The 26,345-nt window shown below is 51.0% G+C and overlaps 1 protein-coding gene across 2 annotated transcripts in view; it reads right to left on the reverse strand.

Annotated features, from left to right (window-relative positions):
* The window catches only part of ZC3H3 (zinc finger CCCH-type containing 3), a 167,634-nt gene extending 141,895 nt beyond the window's left edge, over positions 1–25,739 (reverse strand). The window contains exons 1-3 of one of the 2 annotated variants that reach the window (XM_068933518.1): positions 25,610–25,739; positions 21,897–23,316; positions 19,791–19,987 (exon numbers count right to left, since the gene is read on the reverse strand). In XM_068933518.1, the coding sequence (XP_068789619.1) occupies positions 19,791–19,987; positions 21,897–23,316; positions 25,610–25,655 (1,663 nt within the window). In that variant the 5' untranslated portion in view covers positions 25,656–25,739. The remainder of the gene's footprint in view (positions 1–19,790; positions 19,988–21,896; positions 23,317–25,609) is intronic. The other variant, XM_068933517.1, reaches the window with a different exon arrangement.
* Positions 25,740–26,345: the final 606 nt, after the last annotated feature.

The following is a 26,345-nucleotide window of genomic DNA, read 5'->3' on the forward strand; positions in this document are numbered from 1 at the left end:
CCATGAATATTTAAAAGCGCGAGAAGGTAAAGCGTTAGGCATCTGAGCAGCCCGGGCTGCGCGCCGAGCTCTTCGAGGAGAGAGGACAGCACAAAGCGAGTGTCAGCGCCCGCCGAGCTGGGACCACGTCGAGCCAATTAGGCAAAGAAAAAGCAATCTGAATTATGCAACAAACCAAGCTGTACGCCTCAACTTCCAAACCGCAGCCTGCTGCTTAGGCCAGGCCTCGAGGCGGAGAGAGGGCGAGAGCGGGGGATCCCCGAAAATAAAGCGGATTAAGGCCTGAACTTGCTGTTCTGAAAAGAAACTCGCAGCTTCGCTCACACGCAGCAGCAAGGAAAGCTCCTACGTGCAGAAGCCTTTAAAATAGATATCTAGGTGCTGAAGAGCAACTCTTTGGAAAGCCAGAGGAGTCCCTAGACTGAAAATCGTTGAAGTGGGAGACCAAAGTTGTACAGTGCAAAGGGAACAGAAAACGACCTGCTCACCTAGCGCTGAAATAACTGCTCCGCTTAAGAGCCCCTGAGACAAGAGGACATAAAACAAGCTGCCTGCTTTAATATATATTAAAAAGCACAGGAACACACCAGGCTGCAGATTTACTGCCTGTCACGAGGGGAGGTTTAACATCTTGATTTCACGCTGATATTCTTCATTACGTTTTATTACTGGGCTTTGCTTGTTTATGCTGCCGCCGTAGAGTTCAGGAGGGAATTAGAGGGTTTCATTCAAAAACATCTTCGAGGGGGGACGTCAAGCAGCCCCGCGGCGGGGCGCCGCTTTCCCGGGGAAACCAAGGGCTGAGCAAGCCACGCGGACTAGTCCCAGTGCAAATAACTGCAAACAACCCATTTTACAGAAGTTGCAGGATCGCTACTACGGGGCAGTTTCCGCTGGCCTTTAACAGCCTTGGGGCTGACGGAGCACCAGTCAGCTGTGCTAAAGCAAGGGATAACTGAAAGCTTCTAGCCATATATGAGATGTTTGAGCACAGAGAAGAGATTTTACCCCTATTAGAAAGCCAGCCTGCAGCTCACCTCTGCAAGTCCAACCACGGTGCCGCGACGTAGCTCGGCCACGGACACCAGGCACCTCCAGGATCCGTCTCCCTAACCCGACGCCAGGGGCCGTGGCCCCTCCACCGCAGAGACGCTCAGGCTCCAAACGAAGGCGGCCGGGGCAGGAATAACTCCAGGCGCAGATGCAACTTGCCCTCACTCAGGTGGCAAAGTGGCCGATGGGCACCTACTTATCTAGAGCGGCTTACGCAGAGCGTTCACCCCTAATGCAATTGTGACCATTTGTGCAAGCATCCTCCGTGCAGGTAAGTACTTTTGATAAATCAAAGTAAAGACGAGTTTGCACCCAGCTGCCCACCCTAGACGTGGGTATGCTTTCAGATAGTTTGTAAGGCTATTCAGTGATCCAGCCGGTCAAAGCTTGGAGGTGCACAGCTTATTACGAGGCACGGGTATCGCCTTTATTCTGTTTATAAAATCTGAAGATTGGACCTAAACTAAAAGCGTGTCGCAGAAAACCCTATCTGTTCGCAAGCCGACCCAGCCACTAGCCGGCATTTCTTCCACGTTGGTCTTTCCCCAGATGCTTTCCATCACCGGCTCCTCAGGACACCAGTTGTGTTAATTGGTTGGCACATTCTCCTGACCGTAAAGGGTAATTTGCAGCCTTGGCGCTGCATGAATAACAGCACGGAACAGCAGCACACACAAAATAAAGCCCCAACCACAGCGGGGCTATTGCGAGGCAACTGTGCTAGGCGGAACACTCAGTTTTGTGAACATGAGATTAATCCAAGTCCCTAAAAAAGATCCCCATTTGCTGCGGTTTGGGAGCACTGGGTTAACTTAGATCTACCAGCTAAATTAAAGGTTCTCTCAAGCAGCAACATAAAGTAGTCGAATGTGCTTCTGCTTGGGTCCTTACTTTCACATCTGAAAACACAGGAATTGCCCATGCAAGGGTTGATGGTCCCCTTTTATAACAACGCTCCAGAATCACCTCCTCCTGCCGAGGATCTTAATCTTTCCTGGTGAGACTGAAGGTAATAATAATAAAGGGGCTTTCTGGCAAAGCATCTCCGGCACTTTTGTAGTTTCTAAAGTCCTTTCAGACCCAGCTAAGAAACGAGCACGGTGGCACTTCTGCATCAGCCGTGTTGGCAATAACCTCTTCCTACCTAGACAGAAATTGGATGCTCCCACTGTTCGATCGGCTGGGTTTAATCACAACTACCAAAAAAATCTAGTCATTTGCACAGGGATTTTGGTGCTTAAAGCGAAAAAGTCAGCAGAAAAGCAAGAAAGCAGAAAAAATAAGTTGTCTGTCTTAAAAATCACAAAAATGTTGATGGGACCTTTGGAGGTTTCTAACTCAACCTTCTGCTCAAAGCAGGAGCATCACCAACACCGAATCAGGTCAGCTGCAGCTTCATGTAGCCAAATCTGAAAAACCTCCAAGGATAGAGAACCCACAGCCTCTCTAGATAGGCCCAGGTTCCTCAACCTCTCCTTGCAGGTCATATGCTCAAGGTCCCCCATCATCCCAAGACGGCCTGCAACTGGACCAGCTCCAGTTTCCTCGTATCCTTCTTGACCTGGGATGCCCAAAACTGGATGCGGTATACCAGTGTGGCCTCACCAGTGGAAAAGAGAGGGATAACAGCTTCTCTGAGCCTGCTGGCCATATTCCTCTTAATGCCACCCAGTACAAGGTTTGCTTTATTTGTAATGAGAGAACACTTTGGGCTCTTCCAGGCTGGCATCTAACACAACCTCAGCTCCTTTTTAGCAAGCTGCTACCGAATCACTTGCTTCCTAGAACACTGCGTCAGGTGCATGCTATACTAAGCCTCTGGAGGACACCAAGACCTCGATGTTTATGGGTGTCCTAAGCTCAGTTTGAGAGCACCAAGTTTTTTGGGATCTGGAGTCCTTTGCAAACACCAATCCCATCTGCCAGGAAAGACAGAGGAACACGTCGATCTACAAGCCTGTGCAGTTCCACCAAACAGAGGAAGTTAATCTCTTTCTACAAAAGAGAATATTTGAGACTATGCACGAAGATGATGGCAATTTTCCAAGCACGGAACGTAGCACCAGGATGAGCCACGAGCTGCTCCACTGCTCCCTGCAATGCAACGCACCACAAAGCGCTTACTCTTTCCAGTACACCTCCCCAGAGCAAGCATCCCAACTCAATTATTACTAGCCAAACATGAAACATGATTTAAATACTGATATTCAATTACATCTCAACTATAATGGCCCTGATCATCCTCTCTAATTTGTGTTTCTCTTCTCTGTCTCTCGGTTGTCCCCCTCCTGTTTCTGATAAAGACGATCCGGCAGGGAACGCTCCGAGACAGTCAGACCCACTCTTCTGCAAGGTGGCCACTCTCGAGCGAAGCACTCCATGCCAAAGTACTGACTTTTTATTTTAAGCGCATTTAGAAAGCATGCTAAAAGGGCAAAACATTTTACGAGCTGGCAGAGACCTCTTCTTGTCTTGTGATTTTCTCCTTACCCTTTACAAAGCATGACATTAAGAAAACAATCTGACCGCCTAGAAATTATTTACATGACAACAAGTCCTGCTGTTCCATATCTGAAAGATTTATAATTCAATTTCCCATGAGTAGAATTGGTCTTCAGTTTGATCCCTAACTCAAAATTTGAATAAGGCTAGTCAATCTGTCAGGTTAACGGAATATTATAGAAGACAGTTTGCCAAATTCCCCTGCTCACTTCCCTGTACGTACTACAGTCGAGCCTGTGACACCTTGTTACTCTAGCTGCACTATATGAGCCAGAACACACACTTGTGTATGCTGCAAAACTTAAGCATAAACTTTAAGCTCCGACAATAAAAGAGCATGACTGTTTCAACAGGGCCAGAATTTCACAGTCTACTTTAAAAATATCAACTTACTTGTTCCGTTTGCACAGCCCTCCCCCATGTGCTGACCATTTCATCTCAATTTGCAGACCATTTTACCACCTTTTAGATAATTCCTCTGCTTCTTGAGAACAGCTCATCCTTCAGATATTCACGTTAAAGAGTCAGCTTTTCCTGGACTTCTGGTACGTCTATAGCTCCAAAGCCAATGCTGCGACTTAGATCCACTGACAATTTGTGGAGTTGTGCTTCCCTGTTTGGCTATCATTTACATTGCCCATATTTAGACAGGCTAGTGCATTAATACCACAGTTATGGGGATAAAAATAAAATGTTGTCATGTCAGAAAAAGAAAAAAAAAAATACAGTTGCCATATTGAAAGTAAATACTGTAGTCCATTAAGACAGAAAAGAACCAAACTTTCTTTTTTTAAACATCGATTATTCTGGAATAATTAATTAACAGAGCTATAACAATACATAAAATTGCTAGCCTCTGACTCTTTTGATAATTTATGCAAGATTAAAGTATCGCTGTGGTTGCCTTTTCCATTGCCTAATTCAGCATTTTCTTTTTCCTTATGAAAGCAAGACTCTAGATTTAACTGCTCTAATGCCCTTTTACAGTGTTTGGTGTAGTAAAACCTAACAGCCACTACAGCACGCTAGCAAAGAAATGATGGATCACGGAAGCTCACAGAAGGGGAGCACCGTAAAATGCCCCAGTTAATGTTGAGATAGTAGAGTAAATCTTATTCCGAAAAAAAAAAAAAAAACCCACACACATGCACACATATATACACAGTGATAGCTCTGATGAACTTGTTTCACCCCATCAAATCCCCTTTTGATTCTTCTCACTGATAGCAGACACTTCCACACAAAGCACCTTTCTTTCCTAATAACCAAGCGCATCGCTGCCTTGCAAGAAAACCATTTCAAAGGCACCGTCGCTAGATTAAACTCACCAATCAACGGGCAGACCCGGCCAAGAAAAACGTCATTCAGGTGAGAGGTTGGTCTCTTCTTCAAAAAGCTTCTTCAAAAGCAGCGAGTTGATTCTCTTCCTCAAAAAGCACCATTTGAAGCTATTCTGAATGTCGGGCCCTTTGACTCAAGCGTGTTATTCTCACCCCAATATGCCCAGAGCTGAAGATAACAGAAGACTACAAAGAACACTTAGCAAAGCCCGAAGCTGCACAGCCCCTTCAGTCAAGGCGGTGAGATGGCCAGCAGCAAGCAGCTGCCCCAGGGCCTGCAGGCTACTTTCCAACCGCTGGCACTGCGCCGCATCTTCTCGATGTGGCTCCTTAGCTGGATCTTCCCTTACATCTCCATAAAATATGTGTCCTGCACTCCTACAACGAGAAGCTCTGTTACAGAGCACCATTTCAGTTACAGAGCACCGTTTCACCTTTTAGTGCACTTGGTAACTACTGAACTTTTGGAAGAGCTCTTCGCTTCTTACACAAGCTGGCCCAAGCTAGAAATGGCGTGCAAACACAGACCAGCTTGAGAAGCCTCACAAGACATCTCATTTCCAGGAGGATCTTCAAAGAAACCTGAAGTTGCAGGCCGCGTCTGCCCTGCGGGCTGAAGGGCAGACACGAGCTTGCCAGCTCTCATCGCCCAACCAAAGACCAAGCTGCCCCAGGCCATCCTTGACAGAGTGAGCAACGGCACGCTCAGCGCCGTTGCGACCGGCACAGACCTGCACTAACGCTCCAAGTATGCTCGTGCCCTTTTCCGCCAGAGAGCCCCCGAGGGCAGGATTAAAGTCTAATAACATGTAGGATCATTTTGGAGAAAAGATCTGACCCTACACTTCTCTGGCTGGGTTGATACACCCACATAGCGTCCTTCCTTGATACTATGCAAAACAACCCCAAGCGCAGCCTGAAATCGAAGCGTACCGAAAACTGCACGCACGCGGATGGTACAAAGGCGTCAGAGAGGATGAAAAGCTCCTCAAACGCAAATCTCCCCATGGGCAGTAGCAAAATTCCCAAAGACAATTGAAGTGAACGTGTTTCCTATCCCTTAGACTAAAGCAGAAACCTGAAACTGCAAAAACTGCTGTACCAGCATGGTTTTGTAGGACTCGTGAGATCTTGTCAAGTCCACAAAGCACTTACCCCAGGTGCACTTACGCATCTGTTACATATTCTGGGGGGTATTACTCATTTATATCGTTTTGTAGAGCACAAAGCCCAATGCTAACGAACAGGCAGGCCCTCGAACGAAGAGCTTATAATTCAACTCAGCAGCAACACAGAAGAATCGCTGTACAAAGCTCCTGAGTTTTTACCAGGGAAAAAAAAAAAATCAAATAGGAAGTGTTTGCAAAAGGAAAAAAAAAAAACCTTGTAAATTGGGATTTAGAGAAGAATGGGAAGCAGAAAGCAGAAAGAAAAACTGCCCACATGGAAACCTCCCCAGGTTTTACAGGGAGCCAAGCGTTTGCTGAGGTGAGATTTGGGGAATTTTGACAGGGCCGTGGAGGATACTCCCATCAGCAACACAGGCATCAGTTCATAACCAGGAAAATAGCAGCAATTTCATCTGTGACCGTGCCTGGGACATTTTCCATCAGTTTTCCCTATACTAGGTGAAACAAAATAGCGAAAAGAAAAAACAAAAGGGAAAAGACTCATTTTCAAGCTTCAGGTTACAGAGCCGGCACATCTTTTAAAGGTCTTAAATGCCAGCTTTTAGTTTTATTTTTACTTTAAGCACCCAAAAAAGACAGCCAAGGGGATAAGAGATAGCAGCATGGAAATTCATTCAGCACAGCCCTGAGCAGCAGGTAGAGCCATACTGTGGTTTAAAGTTCAATCACCCATGAACATCCAGGTTCCTGGGATGCATTCATTCAACGTACTAGATCAGCTAATCTGCCTGAATAATTTCCACCCTCAAGGTTTCTAGAGAACTGCTCGACTTTTTGTTTTTTAACCTGGGTATGTACCTGTTAACAAAGGCCACACAGTATTACTTTTGCTTCTGTATGGGCCGCCGGACCTTTGAGACGAGAACAGCAAGCAGCAACTGCTCTTCTTCACGCACAGGCCCACTTCTCGCGTCCCTGCAGAGGGAACTTCATTCAAGCAACACATTTCACTGTAAAATCAATAGCAAGGAGAGACATTCAGCTAGGAGGCCCGACGATCAAAATTACACCGGGCAATTCTGATCGGAGGATATGCTATTTGGAGTACCAAGTTACAGGCGTTAGCCAAGAAGTGGCACGAGGCAAGCCCCAGGAGGAGGAACGAGAAGTACATACCACTGCGGTAAGACCTACCGCTCTGTTTTCATTTGTTTTCTTTAGAGGAGGTTCTATTTCTGCCCTGCACTGTGCAGTCCCTGAAAGGTTTGAAATCTTAGAAAAGCCCTCCCATGGACCTGCAAATATCAAGGGTCACAGCCCATGAGAGGATGTCATACATCTCCAAAGCCAAATACTTTTCCTAGTGGTGTAGAAGCATATTATTCCCCAAAGACCTGCCTGCTACGAGCAGAGTTTCACAATCAGATGGTAGCCGGCACCGAACACAGCTATGGGAGAGTCTCCGAAATGAGGCGGACAAGGTACCGAGAGATGATTTTCAACGTTAAATTGAGCACGCAGTTTGAATTCGACAGCAAAAGGGAGGAAGACACAGCAGCCAAGGATAACCCAAAGCAACTCTCGTTGAAGAGCAATCCTCTTTTACATGCCAGCATTTGCTGTTCCCCAAGACCCTCATCAGTTAGTCCATACCCTTCCTAAGGCGCCGAGTCCAAATCTACTCCAATTTACCCCAGCTTAGCAGAGCAAAGGTCTAGTGCACAGGCCTTGCTCTTGCACAAGGCCAGTACCTTGCACGCACCCAGACTTGAGAGCACGCCATTACTTTCAGGTCACATCTCCGATGTGCTTCAGTCCGGATGTTCCCCCTGCTGCAGTCGCCGTTTTACCTGACCCCAAAACCCAAACGCTGAAGGAGCTCTCCAGCGAGCGCTGGGGAAAAGGCAGTTTACATGGTGACACCTCCTCATTTAGAAACACTGACTTCCCTCCAGCAAAGCAGCCTGTTATTTTTAAGAGGTCTCTGAAAACAGAATTCCCCACTGCTGGCTGCCTCCAGCTCCTCTTGCAGCTTGAGACAAGTCACCTGTAAATGCCACCTAAAGCCAGAAACCCAAAACCGTTACTTACGAACACTGACGTAACCGGCGCTGGGAGAAAGCCAACTATGTGAACTTTTCCCAATTACTGCAAAGGACCGAGCAGCCACTTAGCCAGCCACGCTCCACCCCTGCTCCCAAGGACAAGCCAGGGAAAGGAGGAGAGAGCTGACAACATGATGATTTATGGGCAAGGTCAATCCACGCACGGCAGCGTGGCCAGTAACGACATTATCCCTGCCGGCCTCAAGCAGCAAACCTGTGAACGGCTCAGATAAGCTCCTGCAGCGAGCAAGGACCCGCTCAGAAAGACAAGACTAATGATGGAGCAGAGAATAAAAGACTTGACAAACTCCAAGGGGGCCTGGGCAGCATTATGCACGATACAAGGGCTTCCTTCGAGGGCAAGGATCGTAACCTCCCACTCCTCCCAATACGATGTAACAGAGACGTCACACCAGCCTCACTCGTACGCAGCGGGATCTGAGATCTTACCTCACGGACAGGCAACGCTTTGCGCAATTCACTGATAGAAACAAAGAAGAAAAAAGAAAAATCAGGCAAGACATACTGGTGGAAAATGAGCAACCAAATAGGAATCTCCCCATCAGAAATATTTACCGGTTGTCCTTCACATTTAAAAATAAATAAATCAATCAATAAAAGGAGGTATAAGATCCAACGCTGAGATCTGCAAAGTTGGCAGAGGGATACAAACACCCAGCCGCAATAAAATTAACAGCAGCTGAGCATTCAAATGCCACCCATAACTTACTCCTCACCGTTTACGCCCCGTTTACTTGCTGCACTCGGCTGGGCACGAGTAATGAAAACCAGCCCCTTCCACTCCTGTCACCAGTCCTTTCCAAGCAAGGGCCCCTTGCCCGTCCAGCAGCTCACATTACTGGGCAAAGCCGGGAAATCAATTAGGATTTAGGGAATTTTTGGAAGGCAATCACCACTCTGACTGAAATTAGGTAGTTGTTGAAACACTTCTGCAGATAACAGCGGGTCTTACAAATCCTGATGATCCTGCAAATCCTCTCTGGGGAAAAAAAATGCAAATACAAATAGGATTTCCTTCTATTGAGGGTGTTTACGGAATCCAGTTTCAACGTTGATGGTGGCAACAGAGGACAAAGAGGAAGCTGGCGACAGGAACTGCTATCTCAATCGGGAGTATGAGAAAAGCAAAGACGTAAGCAAGAAAGGAATATTTGGGACTGGGGAAGGGGGGTGGAAGGACTCAAGTTAGGCTCTTAACAGCGCATGTAATGGACGCAAAGGATCTGCTCTCACTTTGGCCACGGATTTGCGTGGCCGCGTGTAAGTCATCGCTGCGGTTCCCCATTTATTTGGCTTCCACTGCCAAGGCACTCGTGAGGCAAAGGCGGTCAGGTGGCCCCTCCTGTAGCATCTGACCAAAGCGCTGTACGGCCTCATTAGTTAATGCCCGTAAAGTGCTTTGAACACGCGAAGTGCTGAGTAACGGTGTCATTCATACCCCAGCACGATTCCACTCTGCTCTCCAAACCCAAAGAGGAGGACAGAAGAAATTAGATGACGACCCTCCGCAGCGCAGCTGAAGGGCCACCCTCCGCAGCGTGGCAATCGCACTGACCCGCAACCCTGCGGCCACAAGCACCCCTCTCCTGCCACGTGTCTCCCCTGCGCAGTCCCAGGGATAATCCAAAAGCCACTGCATAAAAATGAGTTGTAACACACAGGTCAGGAGATCGCTCTCTAAAAGCAGGAGGAGGTTACTGGAGTTTCAACTCAGGTGGCTCAGGTGGGTCATCAGTGAGGTAAGTTTATCTCAGAGGTTACAGAGTCTCCATCCTTGGAGACACTCAACAGCCATCTGGACAGGGTCCTGGGCAGTGTGCTTTAGGTGACCCTGCTTGAGCAGGGGGGGTTGGACCAGATGATCTCCAGAGATGCCTGCCAACCCCAACTGTCCCGCGATTCCACGGCCTCAAGAGAGTCCCCTGAAGGCCAGATCTCTCCACCACGGACGACATACGTGTTTCACCGTATTGCATTCCACTTGCCCAGCGACAAAGTCAAAGCAGAACTGCACGTCAGGGTCAAACAGCACCGATGGGGCCACGTCAGAGGAGCGATGCCTGCAGAAGCTTACTGGTCTCCATCAGGAGCATTATGCCTGATTCAGCATTCCCACCTCAAAGCCGCTCCACACCGGAAACATCAAATTTCACACTGCTTTCACATTTGTGGGGGACAAAAATCACAAAATAAAACACCGCCGTTGGGATATAAACTATTCCCAACCAGCAAGGTTTCTTTCCACTCCCCCCTCACCACCGCGATCGGCTAGAAAAGAGCCAGGTTCAAAGTTGGACTCCTTCCATACAGGCAGGAGAAGGAACGAAGAATTACATTTGGGAGGACTGCGCCGGCAAAGCAAGGCGGAAGGAAGCAGCAGAGGCAGTGAACCCAGTCTAAGAGCAAGCGCAGCTCAGCGATTTCCCCACGACACAGAACGCAAGAGGACAGCCGTACGCCGCGCAAGGACGGTCCCGCGCTGCACGCTTACATGATGATCTTGCACAAAATCATGCAACCCGACAAACGCAGTATTATTTAAGAAACAGATATACATAGGAATACAATAAGCAAGAGTCCCTAGAGAAAGCGTTCGCTCACTTTGTAAATATTCTGCTTTCAGCCAGCTGTGACCGTGCCGAAGCAATCCCGGGCACACGGCTGAGAAGTCCTGCCTGGAAGGGGACATTACAGAGGGGAAAAGACACGGAGGAGCCTCTTGCCGGCATCTTTGTAATATTCTGCAATCCCCACAGGCAAGACGGGCAGCCCGCACTGCTGCTGAACAATGCAGTTTTGAATTCAATTAAAGTGATTATCTGTTGTGCCAAATAAATTGTGTACAGCATATATCCTGCAGCATTTTACACCTTCAGGCTCATTATTTTCTAACTGTTTCCTCCTGTTTATGCGCTTTCAAATTAAATTGCTGATAATATGCGACAAAATAAAAAACGAGCGCACCTTGTCCGAAGAAAATTGATTCTCCTTTTTCCTGAACCGGGCGATTGCCAGGTTTTATATACTCTGTTCCTGGCGATCATTAGTAATTCAATTTTCTTTTTATTAGCCCCCTTATCTGCTGAGCAATATAGTGGCAGAGCTGACCTCTTTCGCACGGGTAAATGTTTAAAATCTTTTCCCTGATTAATTTTGCCAGTTAAGGAAAAGAGGAGAAATGGCCCGGCTCTTAGCCATCACAATGAATAAAGCTTAATGTTGATTGTGATGGAATTTCTAATGCCAAGGAAATTGATTGAACGCAGCAATTACACTGCAATAGTAACTCAAGGGAAATGGGATAGTTTTCTCCTGGCCATAGCCTTTTGGTTATTTAAAACAATCCAATTTGCAAGGATAATTATATATTAGTGTTTTATCTGCCACTTGAAATGAACATGGGAGTTTTGATACTGGCCCAGCATTAGCAGGTTATTGCTGCAAATTACTTGATATCTGCTTTCTTTCACATAAAGACGAAATTAGGCCATCAATAACCAGAAAAAGGTGGCCGGAGGGGGAGATGCGAGGGGCAAGAGTGCCCTCTGCAGGGCAGCGGGGAAGGTCGGCACGTCAGACTCCCCCCAAAAAACCCCAAACGGGCACACGCTCCCGCGCCGGGGATTTCCTGCACCGCAAAGCTTTCCGTGCCGGGGAACGGCCGGCACAGGAGCAGCAGCACAGGAGGAGCGAGGATGTCCCTCGGGATCGCTTGGCCCATGCTCAAAAGCATGCGCCTTCCCTTAAAAAGGGCCATCAACACCCGCCTCTCGCCCCAGCTCCAGGTCACCTGAGCTAGCTGGGGCGCACGCGGTCCAACGGCAGCGCGGGAGCGGCGCCGTCCCCACGTCCGCGGTGCCGTTCTGTTGCGCCGGCCACTTGCCATAACAAACGGAGCAACAGAAAGCCAATTACAGACTCGCAGAAAGTCCAAGGTTGGAAGGGACCTCTGGAGATCATCTAGAGCACGTTGCCCAGGAGCGCGTCCAGGCGGGTTGGGAAGACGTGCAGGGAAGGAGACTCCACAAGCTCTCTGGGCAACCTGCTGCAGCGCTCAGGCACCCTCACAGTCAAGAAGCTTTTCCTCATCTCTCCATGGAGCTTCCTGTGTTCCCGTTTGTGCCCGTTGCCTCTCGTCCTGTCGCTGGGCACCACGGAGAAGAGTCTGGCCCCGTGCTCTTGACACCCTCCAATTCAGGAGAGATGTTTGCCATTCGGACAGCATAACGACACCACGGCATTGCTGGCAGCAAAGTTACTCCACAAACGACAGAGTAGGAGTCCGGTATTTATTCTCCACCTCGAATTCTTTGGGTTCGGATGCCCAAAAAAAAAAAAAAAAAGGGCTGGGACAATTGTCACCTGTGGAAACTGCACCCAGGTCTCAATCACCAGCTGGCCTCTCCCTGCTTCTCGCAAGAGGAGAAGGCAGCTCGGGGCTTCGCCAGAGCGACTCCCACGCGCTTAGCGTGGAGTTTAAAGTCTAGGTTTTAAGAGTGCTTCCGACTATGATAAGCCATCATTTAAAAAAAAAAATATATATATATATATATATATGAAGAAATCCCAGAATTAACTCCAGTAAACATTTAAACAGGCAGCGTCACTTCTAGGCAACACGCTGCCACTGGTGGCCCGAGGATCGTGTTCCACCAACAGGAGCTTGGCCCACCAGCTTTTCCCTGGATCGGGGGGAAGCAAGAGCCGCGCTCCCCCTTCTTATACTGGACTCAGAGCCGAGCTGCTGGCCTACACGAGAGGCAGGGGAGGCAGCCTGATCTGCTACCTATATACTGTTTTTTACCTATATCTATATGAAGCCTGGTGCTTAGAGACAGGCGTCCGAGACAAGCAGGTACAGGTGCGAAACAAAACGGAGAAGTTAAATGGCGGGGGGAAAAGGGGGGTACTTAATATTAAGGGTACATTAATATTAAGTACTAATTAGCCAAGAAGTCCAAAATCCCAAGGCTGTTTTGGCAATGTGAATCCGGCTCCGCTCAGCAACTGAACATTTCCTGCTCCTCTTCGCTTTGGTAAAACACTTGAGCTCGTACTGTGCACACGCATTGCCCCAGCACGAGCCTTGCGTTACGATCCCTGGATGAACAGACCATTAGCTATATTAGGACAGTAGAGCTTGGAAGCATCTCTATCAGAGCAGCTTTAATTTGGGATATATCCCAATTTCTGAGTGGTCATTAAATGTTACATTTAGTCAAACGAATATTTTAAAGCTAATTTATAACAGCTGCAGGTTTAACACAAGTCATGAGCGCTGCCAAAATAACCCCAAGGGAAGGGCTATCGTTTTGTGACTTCCCTTGTTCTCCCTAGTATGGTCCTTAAATGAAAGCCAGGCGATTCCCAGAGAGACAAACTCCTCTGAATACAGACTATCAGGAGACATCAATTTGACACCAAGTCACAGCTGCAGGTCCCCAGCTTTTCTGCAGGCTGTGCTTCATGGTGGCTGCCCAACATCTCCAAAGGATGATGTTGAGGGTGACAGAACACTAAAACAGGTTGCCCAGAGAGCTTGTGGAGTCTCCTTCTCTGGAGGTATTCAATACCCGCCTGGACGCAATCCTGTGCAACATGCTCTAGATGACCCTGTTTGACTAGATGATTAGACCAGATGATCTCCAGAGGTCCCTTCCAACCTCAACCATTCTGTGAGGTTCAGCAACCTCAGGGGCAAAGATCTGGGACCAGTGCTCGGGAGAGCCGACCCGGGCTCCATTCGATGAGATCCCTACACCCCCATTTGGGTCTGGTAAGGGAATTAGAGAGCGAGGAATTCAGGAGATGGACAGGCCTCTGCGCTACGCACTTGGGAAAGGAGTGAATTGTAGCTGAGGGAAGCAGGACTCTTTGCTCACACCTTAGGTATGTACCGCAGAGCCTGTGCCACGTATCCTAAAAGCCTGTTTAACAGGGCAAGCAAGAAAATGCCAAAGCTGCATCAAAGCACTGCCTGCATCAGCCATGGCTCTCAAACACCTCCAAGCCAGCAGCGGGGAAGGATGGGGCTAATCCAGCTTTTTGCACCCACATGAAATCAGGCACGTTTCTCTCCAGAAATCCTTCCTGCACTGACAGCAGTCAGCCCTGACAGACATACGGTCTGTGTCTGGCTCCGGATCCCGCTGCTCCCGCGAGAACGCAGGCACTGTGGGTGGTTTCTCAGCTCTCAGACATCTGTACTCGCAGGACCCAGGCTCCAGCGCTGCCACATCCATCCAGTCGGATCACAAGCCCACCCTGGACCATCTGACTTTTTGACTTTTTTGACTGGTTTGTTAGCTGGGCGTTGTGCATGTCCAGACTTGAGAAGATGAGCTACATCACTCTACTTGGAGGAAAGCCATTCAGCTGGCCCAAGATCATCACCATCTGCTCCAGAAAGCTCCAAATCCGGCTGTTTCCTCACTACAAGAAGAGTTGTCCACAGAGGCTTGATAGTTCAGGCCTGAGAACAACCTAAAACTTTACTCTTACCAAGCAGCGTTAGGACAGCAGCTCCCACGCTCCCTCGGTACACATTCCTCCATGCTCCTCCTGCTCCCAGAAACGTCTCAGTCCCCCAGCTACTTCCCTGGCCCTTGGTCCGGTCAAGCTAAAAGCTCCACGAGCTGACTATGTTTGCCACTTTGCACAAGCACAGAATAATACAACAACCCTCCCAAAGTCTCTCAGATAGCCCGAGAGCCAGCAATTACAGTCACAAGCCTCTGCCTCCCAGCTCCCTACTGGACCACAATGAAACCAGAAGAAAATTACCACTACACATATATGCAACATTATCTATTGAGGGGAATTAAATCTGAGCAACGCCTGAGCTGCTCCAAGTCCTACCGGAGGCCAAGCTCAAACTCCCTCTGCTCTCACATCGGACCATGGGATGCCGCCTTGAAAACGTCCTGGCTCCATCCAACCTCTTCGTATTAGACCATCCTTCAGGGCAAAAGTTTGAGCACACGTATGAATAGCGCTGGGGGTAATTCAACAGCTGTACAAATCGCTTTTTGTGCGCACAGTCATGGGGAGGCCAAGCACCACAGCGCAACAAGTGACCACCCATCAGCTGAGCTCGCTACCAAAGCTGTACGCAACTCAGCTGGTCCCAGGGCAAAGTAAAACACATCCAGTCACAAACCGTGGTACAGCCAGCACAACTCACCAGGAGCCAGCCAGGAGCAACACGTCTGTGCCTGCAAAGCAGGAGCGCTAGTGCTCACCCTTAACCAAACGCCAAGCAGGGGAGCCCAGTCCTGCCAAAATTCACTTTGCAATCTCAAAGCCCTCAAGACTCTGGCTGACCTTCCCTGCTAAGTGGTTAAGCAAAGCAGCTGTGTCTTGCTCTGCAGCTGCCTCACCACTGAACAGAGCTGCCGTTGTCAGGAGACGGAGCATCCGTCCGGTCCTTTGGGATCCCCCAAGATGAAGGTACGGTAGAGGTTAGACTACCAGCGGCCACCCAGAATTAGACACCCATATGATATTAGTGTTTAGTGCTTGATGTTTTAGCGGTGAGGGGACAGCTTGTAAACATGGTAGAGAAAAGACTACACAGACTTTGAAGGGATTACATCACTGCGTGGCATCTTAGGGAACCTCGCAGGAAAGAAGACACACAGCCAAGTTTGCAGAGTTATCACGTCAGGAGAAAACATACTGAGAAAGATCTGAAGTGAGCAAGGTCCTCCTAGCAAGAGGATCTATCCAATGTCGCTACGTCTCAAGAGAAACGCTAGCAACGGCTCTGCAGAAAGGCTGGACAAGGCAGTAAGAAATACAGTAGAAACAACCTTGTACCGTCCCTGGGGACGAGAGAGGCAGCCTCGGGAATCCATCCTCAGCTTTAATTGAATGGTCCCAGTCCCACTTGACAGTCCATTTTCCAAGGCTGATGGCTGGTCTACTGGAGTACAGAGTTCCTCTCTATTACAGAGGGCAGGAAAGAAATTTAGAAGGCGTTTTATAATTACAGTGGGGAAAAGGAAAGGAATCATTTTTAAGTCACCTTTTAAAACAGCAGTGTCTGTGCTCCCACTAGCACAGCAGGGCACAGGGAACAGCTCACGCGCGCGCGCGCACACACGCAGTGAAGGCAGCCAGGGCACTTCCTTTTGCAAATAGCCATTTTAAAACCAGAGCAAGACACATTTTTACAGCAGGTGGCTACCGTCTGCAAAGCAAAAAAGCCACACACAAGCGCTCGAACACGGTCACCAAGTTTTATTAAAGCAGAGACTCATCGCCACATCCACGAGCCAAGCCTGCGAAGCGCACGGCTCCAAGCACTTCAATGTAGACAGCTCACAGCTCGTCACGAGTTAGGGTTTTGTTTGTGCTAGACATGACTAGCAACTGTCAGAAACGGTTTAATAACCGTTTCTCATCTAAACCTAAGAAAAAACTTCTTCACTGTGAGGGTGACAGAGCATTGGAACAGGTTGCCCAGAGAGCTTGTGGAGTCTCCTTCCCTGGAGACATTCAAAACCCGTCTGGATGTGATCCTGGGCAACGTGCTCTAGGTGACCCTGCTTGAGCAGGGGGGTTGGACTAGCTGATCTCCAGAGGTGCCTTCCAACCTCAACCCTTCTGTGATTCTGTGGTTCTGTAATAACGCGATTCCACTTTGGGGCAGGAGAATGAACTAGACGCTTTCCCAAAGCCACTTCCAGCCCTATTTTCTATTTTTTTCCCCGCTTTCTCTAAACTTCTTTATTCGCCTTCTTCCACTTGGATCAAGGCCAGCAGCACAACCATGTTTCTGCACTATCTACATATTTTCAGTCCTAGCTCGTTTAAGATCAAAAAATCTTTTCTTTATGAGAACATTGCCTTCAATCAAGAAATCAGAATACGTTCCCAGAAACGTGGGGTTTTGGCAGCTGCCAATCAGGCTCCCAGGAGGGCAGAAGATTTTAATCCATTTTGTATGCTCTTAACTTATATATCGCTTCACTTCTGTTGGGCACGCGCTTTTGCTGACAGCTTCCAAAAAAAGAGAGATGCTCTGAATACACGGCTGTAATTCACAAAGTTTCAATTTAAGCGCTCTTCCGCCCTGAAAAGCACCCCTAAAAATAGGTAGGTGTGGAACAGAGCAGGCTCTACAGCGATTCTCACTGGCACAGCAGCTCGCGAATAAAGCCGATAGCCACCTTGTCCCTGCTCTGCTGAAAGGATCCCGTTGTAGGGTTGGCGTCTCTAGGAGGAAACCACTAAACCCAGAGGTGATCCCTAGAGAAACCTGGAGTTAAGGAGACAAGAAAAATGAAGACAGCATGGCTAGAAGTAGCAGGCCCAACATGACTGGTCAGCAAACCCCACCACAGTTAACCCAGGAAGACGTTTTTCAAGCCCCAGCCAGGCTTCGAGGGGAGCCGGGAGCCTTTCCGACGTGAGCAGCTCCGGCGCTGTGACCTCCCATGCTCCCTCTGCAACAGGCGCAGCCGAGCGCAGGCTGCAGCGAGGCCTCTGCTCCACGTAAACCCAGGTATAAGCACAGGGCTACGCCGAAAGCAAAGCTCTGCTTTAACCCCAGGTCTGTTGCCGGATCACCGGAACAGCTTACCTGCTTATCACCATCAGTGCCTCAGTTTCCTCACATGCAAAATGCTATTGCAACCCTAAACTGCTCTGTCCCCTCAGAGTCTACAGCAGGGCAGTCAGACCAGGCTCTCAGCAATCCCACTCAGTTCTTTCAAAAGGAGCTTTACAGCACAAAGATTTATAATTTACTCGGTGTCTCTTACTGGACATGCACACTGAAGAAAAGTCCCCAGGAAGCAGTTTCTGAGGTCCGAGTCCTAAATTCACCCCAGGACAGGCAGGGGACATTTCACGGGAGGCCAAAGAGCTGCATTTCGCCATCCCACACACCAGCACCACTCCAGGAAGACCGGCCTCCTGGCCCCCACTTCTCCATCACGGCTGGGTCTAGCCACGTGTTGTACCTGCCACCTCTGGTTTCAGCCATCACGGAAGAGCAGTCGCAGCGCAAGCACGACAGACCTCCGACCGCGCACGCTGCCTCCATGCAACGCACAAACGCTTTCAGCGCGAACTGGAGGTGCATTCATGCCCCTCCAGACACCAAAGGACTTGCTGATGTCCTTAAATTTAACAAGCTTCAGCCCCAAAGCAAGGCGATTGCCAGGATGCTAGACCACTGGCACCACAGCAGAGTTAAACGCAATCTTATTCTCCCTGCTTCTGCCTCTCCCATGAACCTTTTTTCTGCCTCCCAAAGCACTAGATCTGAAAGTCTCCTCCCAGCATCCTCTCCAGCCCTTCGAATCCCTCCTCAAACACACACGTTAAGAGAAAAAATTGTTTTTTCTCCTCCTCTCCCAAGTACCTTTTTCCTTTCCTGAACTGCAAGCCTTGATTCTTCTCTTCTCTTCTGTCAAAACACAGCAACGTCTTAACACACGTTAACACAGAGCTATTTGTCGGAACATGAAATAACTATAATCACACATGTAAACTCAGTAACTGCAGTGCAGAACAGGAAACCACACGAGCATCTTCCTGAAAACAGAGGCCAAACGGCTTTACCTTTTTGAGACAGACCACAGCTACGTCACAGCCTAAACAGCCCTCCCTGCTCCGACAATACCTGCCGTCATGGTGTCTCTAGCCACACCGCTGTACTCAAACGAGCAAAGCGCAGGCACACAGCCAAAACACGTTTCGTACCAGCAAAACTGAATCTCGGGGCTGGGCAGGGGGTGAAGCCTCTCGTCCGTGATCATGTAGCCATTTAATAGCAGAACCAGACTTCAGATGGGAAGCTTCGCCAATCGGTCTCACGTGCAGAGGTGCAGCTCTCCGGGCCCCAGCAAGCTGCTCCGAGCTGCTTTCTGCTCTGAGAAGCGCCAACCCAAGGCAACAGGACATAGACACAAGGTACCTGTTCATAAACGTGAAGCATCTGGTACGGGCAGGCTACCACCACGCACTGCAGCAAGTAGAAAACATCCCCAAGAGAAACATGTAACCCTTCCCAGGGCACAAGGCTGAAACCCAATGCAGCCGCCAGAGGAACAGTCGCTTCTCACCTCAGCTCAATTTAGGCTCGGAGACGACACTCAGCGGCCTTTATTCCTCCAGTAATTTCAATTTTAACCCAAACGCATATAAAAGCTAGACTCCTGCAGACATTGCACTGGGATACAGGTGCATTAGGTAGGGCTGTAATCGCTAGAGGAGCATCTCATGACATGCACAAGCTTTTCCCTTGTGCAAAGAAAGAGATTACCCAGTCTTGCATGTTATTACCGTCTCCGCCATCCTCTTCCGGTTAAGCCCCTCCTCAATCATTTTTCTATTTGATACCTACAGGTCTGGCAAAACCACCTTAAAGGCCACGAGAAGCTTTAAAATGGCCCTGTCTGGAGATCTCGCGGCACAAACATTTACAAGACAGCTTTGAGGTAAGGCAGAAGCCTTACTCCAGCCAAGACTCTTGTCCTCAGCGTTTGCCCCTAGACTGACAGCAGCAGTGACAGCACTTCCTCGAGAACCCAGTAACCCATTTCCTGACTCCAAGAGCCTCTCTTGGAGCCACTTCCCCAACGCACAGTCAGCGAACACCATCACCGCCTTTGGACAGTTGTTCCTACCTTCCTTGCCAGAGACCTGCATCCGAGTGGCCGGCAGCCTGCACAGTCTGTGCTTGGTGATCTGCACCAGGCCCTTGGGTGAGGAACGTTTCAGCGTCGCAGAAGGTTTCCCCCGCAAGGCGTTTTTCTTCCTGAGATGGAAGTGACTTTTCAGAGGCGTGGTAGGAGAGGAGCTGCTCTTCTTATCTGCTGGCGAACTGTGGAGGCACAACACGCCACAGTTAAACGAAGGTCGAGAGGTAACTGAAACACACCGGTCCCCTTGCCCACCACTGGGAAGAGAAGCCAGGTCACCAAACTCTGTTCTCCTCCACGCTGCTCCCCTACACAAGGGTCATAAGCTATACTGCATAGAAAAGGGCAATAGGCAAATGCTACGTATTTCTGGCAAAGCGCAGATGGAGAATGAGGTGTTTGACAGTCAGACTCAACTCACTCTCTTCCGGCTTCCGTCCAAACAGATGCGGGGCCAAGGACAGTGTCCTTCAGAGAGCCGAGAGGACCAAATCCTGACAGTCAACAAAAACCACAGAAAAAATCCCAGCTTTTCCAGGCACCTCACCACAAAGTCATTTTCCCAGCGTGATCTACCAGCAGACATGTCCCCCAAGACACCAGGGGGGCAAGCGGAGGAGGGAGAGCTGTGATGTACTAATGAGCAGAGCATCTGGGAAACAGCAACAGGAGGGGCACCAAAGTTTCAGTCTGGGCTCTGTCGCTGGCTCACTGTGTCACTCGGATCAGTTATGAAGGCCACAGCCCTCCTTTCTCAAGAGCCCACGGCATTACTGCAGTGAGAAAGGAGCCACTACACTGAGCATATTTTTCGGTTAGGTGATACCACAGGGGTCACGTAGCTGCGCCACCAAGCTTCACCACATCCCACTTCCCTCTTCCCTGCAGCGCTGGGCCTCCATCCAGCCCTGCTGCTGTCCTGCTGAAAACAGCAGCGCGAAACACACCCTTCCCACCAGGACCATAACGTAACGAAGCCCTCGGAGCGCTTCTGCAACACACCAGCCTTAAGAGAAAGTCTGGTCCCAATCCCTTATCTGCTCCCACTTGACTCCCAGCCCAGTTCAAATGCCTTTCTACATAACACACCTTTTCCTTCCGCCAAGCTTCCTTTATATCCTCTCCATTGTACTCTGACCCTATCAAGCACGGCCAGAGAGGAGACTGTCGCTCCACGAAACCCAGAAGTATCCCTGCCGGTCTGGCACAGGCACTCTCCTGTGAGCTACAGGAGCAGGAAGACCACAGATCCATCACTCTGACTCCACAAGGAGAAGCAAAAGTCAGTCTTCAGGTAGGACATGAGCACTTAGACTACACTGGTGGACCGCACAAAGTGAAGAAAGGAGGCAATCCACACCCCGGAGAGAGGGGGGAACGGCAACAGCAGAGCATCACTGACAACACCAGGGCTCTTCACTTGCAATAACAGATTTACGGCCAGGTATCGCTTGTTCCCAGCATGCACAAGCCCACACAATTAATTTACTATCCTCCCTCTCCATTCCAGAGTCTGCAAAGCGCTTTACGGTGACAGATGATAAAAGATAAGGGATTCAAGTCACTTTTCCTCTTGCCGGCTCCCAATGTAATGAGGCTCCGAGAGTTTGAAAACAAATCAATAAGGAAAGAAAGCTATTTCCTCCCCTCTAAATATCAGTAGGTTCTTATGGTAGGGGAGGAGACTCCTCAGTGCTGCGGCAAAGTCTTCAGAGAACAAGGGTGGGAGATGAGAAGAAAACCCACCTCTGTTTGAAAGATAAATTCAGAGTTACACAGATCGATAAAAACTAAAACCTGAGGCCTCACAATGAGTCCACGCAGAGCAAAGTCACCATACCCGGAAAGGGAAGGGCAAATATATATCCGCCCGTATCATTATAATTGCACTCATACATACATCCACACCTTCCATGCACTTCACGTTATTATCTCGTTATTAATCACTTCAGCATTATTCAACACAGAATAGATGCCTTGCTCCAAAGGGATAAGAGCATAAAGAAAGGGCATAAAGACTTCCACTGAAGTCAACGGACGCGAAATAAAGCCAGTGCGCTGACAGTACTCCGAAGACGATGAGCAACTTACCCTGAGCATCCTTTTCTCTTGATGATTTTTGTCCGACTCTTCACTTTATAACCGGAAAGCGCAGCCTCACCGAAGGACGACTTCACCCCGCTGTGACCGACAGACGCGGCGTTCGGAGGCGGCGGGGCAGGGCTGGCTCTAGAGACGCTGGAGGCCCCAGCCTTTTTCTGGTCCTCAGACTGCCACCTGAACGCCGACTTGGAGGTGGAGGGAGAGGTCTGCAGGCTGGAGGCTTTCCATTTATACTTGCTGGGGGAAACGCCCAATTTGGGCTGCAGTCCAGATTTCTTCAGCTTTGCTCCCAAGTCTCCTTTCGGCGATAGCTTAGCCACTTTGTCTGCTCCGCCAGCGAGCTTCCTCGCACTGTCAGAAGCTCGAGGGCTGATCCACCTCTTCACAGTACGCGAACATTTACCAGGGTTTGCAACCCACGTGTAATTGGTTTTCTTGAATTTCAAAGCTTTGCTGGAGACTGATGTTGAGGTGGCCCTTTGGAGACCGGTCGCTTTGGAGAGTACTGCAAATCGACTCTTCACTGGATTCATCCCCACTGCCGAAGTGGAAGCCTGAGCAGGTTTGGAGCGTGCCTCGGCGTTTCCGAAGAGCTTTGGCTCTCGGAAAGCATCTCGGACCTGCTCAGAGCTAGACTGCCCTGGAACCGGCGGCTCTGGCTTCTTCCACGTCGAGCGGCAACCCAGCTCACGGTCAGGCACGGCCAAAGGCTGCTGCGGCTTCGACTTAAGCGTTACGGCACTTTCACTGGCACTTCTGCGGGAGGCGGCGGTGCTCTGGGCCGCCTCGCCAGACAGATGCACCGTTCTCAGCACGTCCGACACGTTCAGTTGCACTGAGCTCGCAGATCGGTACGAGGAACTAAAGGAAACCGAGAAAGAGGGCTTTCTCTCATCCTTTTGGCTCGTGTACAGAGAACTAGAGTGTTTCTGCACATTTTTACTGCTGTCCGGAACAGCTGCCACCTTTTTCAACCCCGAAACCTCACAGTAAGAGCTCACTTCGGCAAAACTTTTAGCGTTTACAACCGGGCCAGTCCTCCGTGGCAGCTGGATCCCAACAACTATATTACCATCTGTAGTCAAGTCCACGTGCCTTTCTGGGGCTGCTCCTTGGGGCCCGGCTGCCCGGCTGCCCCCTTGGCTTACAAAAGCCTGCGAAGTGCTCGCACTTCCAGCGCTGCCGGCGTGACAAGTCGGTCCAGACGGTCGGTTCACAAGGGAGTATTTTTTCCTCCAGGAGTTACCCTGGTGCGGCTGGAAATCCCTAGGAGCCTGCTGGGAGTAGCTGGCCGAAAACACCCCGCGTCTGCTGAAGGCAGGCTGCCGGGGATTCCTCCACCGCGGCGTCGCAGAAGGCAGGGGCACCGGAGCGTTTCCATGGACGTTTTTATGGTCGTTTATGAGACCTAAAGACAACGAGACAAGCGTCTGTTAATTGCCGCTCCCACCGGAGTTTTACAATATCGAGGCTCTGCGAAACGATTTTCCGCGCGTTGCAACGAACGCAATTGCTCTGCACAGGCTCACACAGGCCAGGTTTTAGACAACCTGCACTGGAAGAAAAACTTAAATATTTCCCTTGATCCTCAAGAAAGTCGATAACAAAAGCCATGTAGCAGGGCAGCTCAACCACAGAGTGAAACCACAGATTTACCAGCAGACTCTTCCCACACGCCGCGCGAGCGCTGTTAACCACCGCTTGCCCCTTTACGCTCATCTTTGCTGCCAGTGCCAAAACCATCGCTTGAATTATTGCTTTTGGAGCCTAATAAAGAAAAAAATGCTGATTTTATTTCCAGATATGACTTCAGATCTCCTCAGAGCAGCCTCTGAGCCTGGCCACAGGGCGGCCAGGCCGTCTCTGCTAACACGGGGCTGCTTAAACACGCAGCCTGACACAGGCTGAAACGCAAAGCAGCAGCGAGGAGGCTCATGAGGCCACCCCAGCTCCGCCGGTGAGTCACGGCCCGTTCACCCCTCCGCCAAGTCCCAGCACCTCCTGGTGCTCCAGTTTTCGAATGGATCGTTGGGATAATAGATGTGCACGGATTAGGAAAGGTTTGAGCTCGTTAAGCACCAGTGCTTATAAAACACTTCAAATAAAAAGGATTTTGAAAGGATTTTTGAGCCTTCTGTTTTAGGCACTCGCCAGCGTGCTCCAGCGTGGAAAAGTTTCTCCTGCTACCAAAGAGGAGAGTTCACAGAGCTGCCGAGAAAGCAGCATCGGCAGGTCCGCCAGCTGCCCTCCAACCCCAAGCAGCCATCCTCGCGCCGCCCGCCCCGTACCATAACGCGCTTCAAAACGTGCAAACGCATTAAGAGCGCCAGCAATAACTAAAGCGCTGCCAGATATAAACCAAGCTTCACGACTTCCTTCACTCCTCTTGGTCCCCCCCTTTATCGCAGTGATCCTGCGAGGCCCATCCGCAAAAGAACGGAGGGTTTGGCTTGCAAGCGTCACACTCGCAGCGCTGGAGGTCTGGCCAGAAGGGTCAGGTCTCCCCAGCTCACGGCCGGTTTGGCCCGGAGGAAGGGAGGACCAGGTTTTCCTCCCTCCCGCCGCACCTCCGCCGGCCGTCGCTTCACTGGGACGCAAGAGCCTCCGGAAAGAGGCAGGTCTCTGCAAGGCCCGAGCGGGCTCTGTGGCCTTACCAACAAGGGAAAACCACCTTGGGATCTATAAACAGAGCGAGATAGTTCTACGAATAAGCGCCGGTATCGCCCAGGGCGAGGAAAGGGCAGGCAGATATATCCCCACTTCTCTGCGGAGCGGAGGAAGCGTCACGGGGTGCAAGGACCACAGCCCGCCTCTCTGCCGGGAGGAGCGGCGCCAGCGAGGGGGCGGCGGGTGCTGGGGTGGGGGGTCACCAGCCCCGCAGGGACCAGCAGCCCGTGGGTTCCCCCACTGCTGGGGACCTTCTGGTCTCTAGGTGCTCCCTGCCTCTCCTCCCCCTCGCCGGACTCCTGGGCCCCCTCTTCTTGCCACCCCAGCCCACCCCCACACCACCTGGGTCCTCTCCGCGGGCCTCCTGCCTCCTTTTCCATCCAGGACTTCCAGGTCCTCTCCCCTGACCCCCCCCACCCCCCTGCCAGGAGCACTTCTGGGTCCTCTCCACCTCCTTCCCCCCCCCCCACCAGAGCATCTCATCGTCCTCCCCTCCCCCCCTCCAGGACTCCTGGGCCCCCTCACTGTCCTCTCTCCTCCAGAACTCCTGGGTCCCCTCGCCGCCCGCCCCTCCCCCCCCAGGACTCCTGGGCCCCCTCGCTGCCCGCCCCTCCCCCCCAGGACTCCTGGGCCCCCTCGCTGCCCGCCCCTCCCCCCCAGGACTCCTGGGTCCCCTCGCTGCCCGCCCCTCCCCCCCAGGACTCCTGGGCCCCCTCGCTGCCCGCCCCTCCCCCCCTCCAGGACTCCTGGGTCCCCTCGCTGCCCGCCCCTCCCCCCCTCCAGGACTCCTGGGCCCCCTCGCCGCCCGCCCCTCCCCCCCTCCAGGACTCCTGGGCCCCCTCGCCGCCCGCCCCTCCCCCCCTCCAGGACTCCTGGGCCCCCTCGCTGCCCGCCCCTCCCCCCTAGGACTCCTATGCCCCCTCGCCGCCCGCCCCTCCCCCCCCAGGACTCCTGGGTCCCCTCGCCGCCCGCCCCTCCCCCCCCCAGGACTCCTGGGCCCCGTCGCCGCCCGGCCCGCCGGGGGCCCGCCGTACCCTGCAGCAGGCGGATCTGCCGCCGCAGTTGCTCCCTCTCCTCCATCCCCGCAGCCGGCCGCGCTCCCGCACGTCACCTCCCCCTCCCCTTCCCCCTCCCCGCCTACGGCGGCGTCATCACCCCGCGCCGGCAGTTGGCCGGTCACGTGAGGCGCGCGCCGTCACGTGACGCCCGGAGCGGCGGCGGCGGCCCGTCGCCATGGCAACGGGCGCGGCCTGCGCGGCCGCCCCGGCCCCGCGGTGCCCTCCAGACCCGTGTCCGTCCCCCGCCCCCCCCCCTCCCCCGCCGGTAAAATAACTCCTTATTTCCCACCTTTTAACTCTCCGTGTCATTTATACGGAAGTTATCCTGCGGAATTTGTTTTCCGAAGAGGTTCAGCCTTCCCTTTCTGAGGAGGAACTCAATTAAAACGGATAAAACTTTAAAAAAGGGCCGTAACGCTGCCTCCAGCCTGTGAGGAGACAAAAATCCAAAATACAAATTGTTTCTAAACTATCGGGGAAATAAAAACTGAGCCAAGCAGCTGTATCGGCATAATTCTACTTCCTGCTAGACGCTCCACTAATGGGAACGCTATAAAAATAGTTGGTCATCAACCTTGACCTGTTTAAAACCAAAGTTGCCTCTTGAGGCGTCTTCGGTCCCACCGCAGTTACGGATACCTCCGCCCGTCCCAGTTCTGGTCCAGGAACGATCCCTGGCTGAGCACAAGCTTCGCCTACGTGCAAAGAAGCT

The sequence above is a fragment of the Struthio camelus genome, chromosome 2 (genome assembly GCF_040807025.1).
Source record: "Struthio camelus isolate bStrCam1 chromosome 2, bStrCam1.hap1, whole genome shotgun sequence".
NCBI lineage: Eukaryota > Metazoa > Chordata > Aves > Struthioniformes > Struthionidae > Struthio > Struthio camelus.